Raw genomic sequence first — 861 nt, 5'->3', positions numbered from 1 at the left:
AAATCATACCACAAGGACGTAATAGGAAACTCTTGATCCTAGGTCATAAGAAGGAACATAGAGTAGTTTGTAAATTATTTTTACTTTAGAAAATTGAGGACCACAGTTGAAAATTTTCTGATCTTCATGAATGCTAATGGTTAGGTTATCATTCAAATAGTTATTGCTAATGTACCTAAGAAATTCTCTAACACTTCTTTGTCATCTCTAGAGAGAGGTTCTCAACCTGTGGGCAATGACCTTTTGGGGGGTAGCATATCAGTTATTTACACTACAATTCACAACAATAGCAAAATTACACTTATGAAGTAGCCAAGAAAAGAATTAATGGTTGAGGCCAGCACACCGTGAGGAACTGTATGAAGGGTCGCAGCAGCAGGAAGAGTGAGAACCACTGCTCTCAGAGCTCTTCACACCCACTCCTAACTTGTTACTCAGGTACTTACTAGAGACACTTACAATTTTTCCATAAGACAATATTTAATTCATAATTACCTCTCACAATTTAAAACTTGGCTAGGATTCTCAACATATCTTGTCAGTAATACACGGATACAATCCAAAAGGTGCAGTGGCCTTTTCACTCTGTTCCAGAATGGATCCTATGAAAAGAAAAAAAATGTATGCATACAAAGACACAATTTGTCTTATAACTCATCAAATATGTGTGTGTGTGTTTTGCCTAATTATTTACGTTGATTAACAAAGTCTTTGGAATCCAAGCAAAATTTCTTTAAAAAGCATTAGAAGCTGAACTTGGTGGCACATGTCCTTAATCCCAGTCCTCTGCAGGCAAAGACAGGTAAATGTCTGTGAGTTCGAGGCCAGCCTGACCTACAGGGCAAGCTCTAGGAGGGCCAG

The 861-nt window shown here is 38.0% G+C and overlaps 1 protein-coding gene across 1 annotated transcript in view; it reads right to left on the bottom strand.

Moving 5' to 3' along the window:
* The window catches only part of Nup155 (nucleoporin 155), a 51374-nt gene that overhangs the window by 3378 nt on the left and 47135 nt on the right, over positions 1–861 (bottom strand). The window contains exon 34 of the mRNA XM_005356604.3: positions 496–602. Within this exon, the coding sequence (XP_005356661.1) occupies positions 496–602 (107 nt within the window). The remainder of the gene's footprint in view (positions 1–495; positions 603–861) is intronic.

This window comes from Microtus ochrogaster, chromosome 19 (genome assembly GCF_000317375.1).
Source record: "Microtus ochrogaster isolate Prairie Vole_2 chromosome 19, MicOch1.0, whole genome shotgun sequence".
Taxonomy (NCBI): Eukaryota; Metazoa; Chordata; class Mammalia; order Rodentia; family Cricetidae; genus Microtus; species Microtus ochrogaster.
Note: the sequence above shows the minus strand (reverse complement) of the source record. Positions and strands in the feature narration are given on the sequence as shown.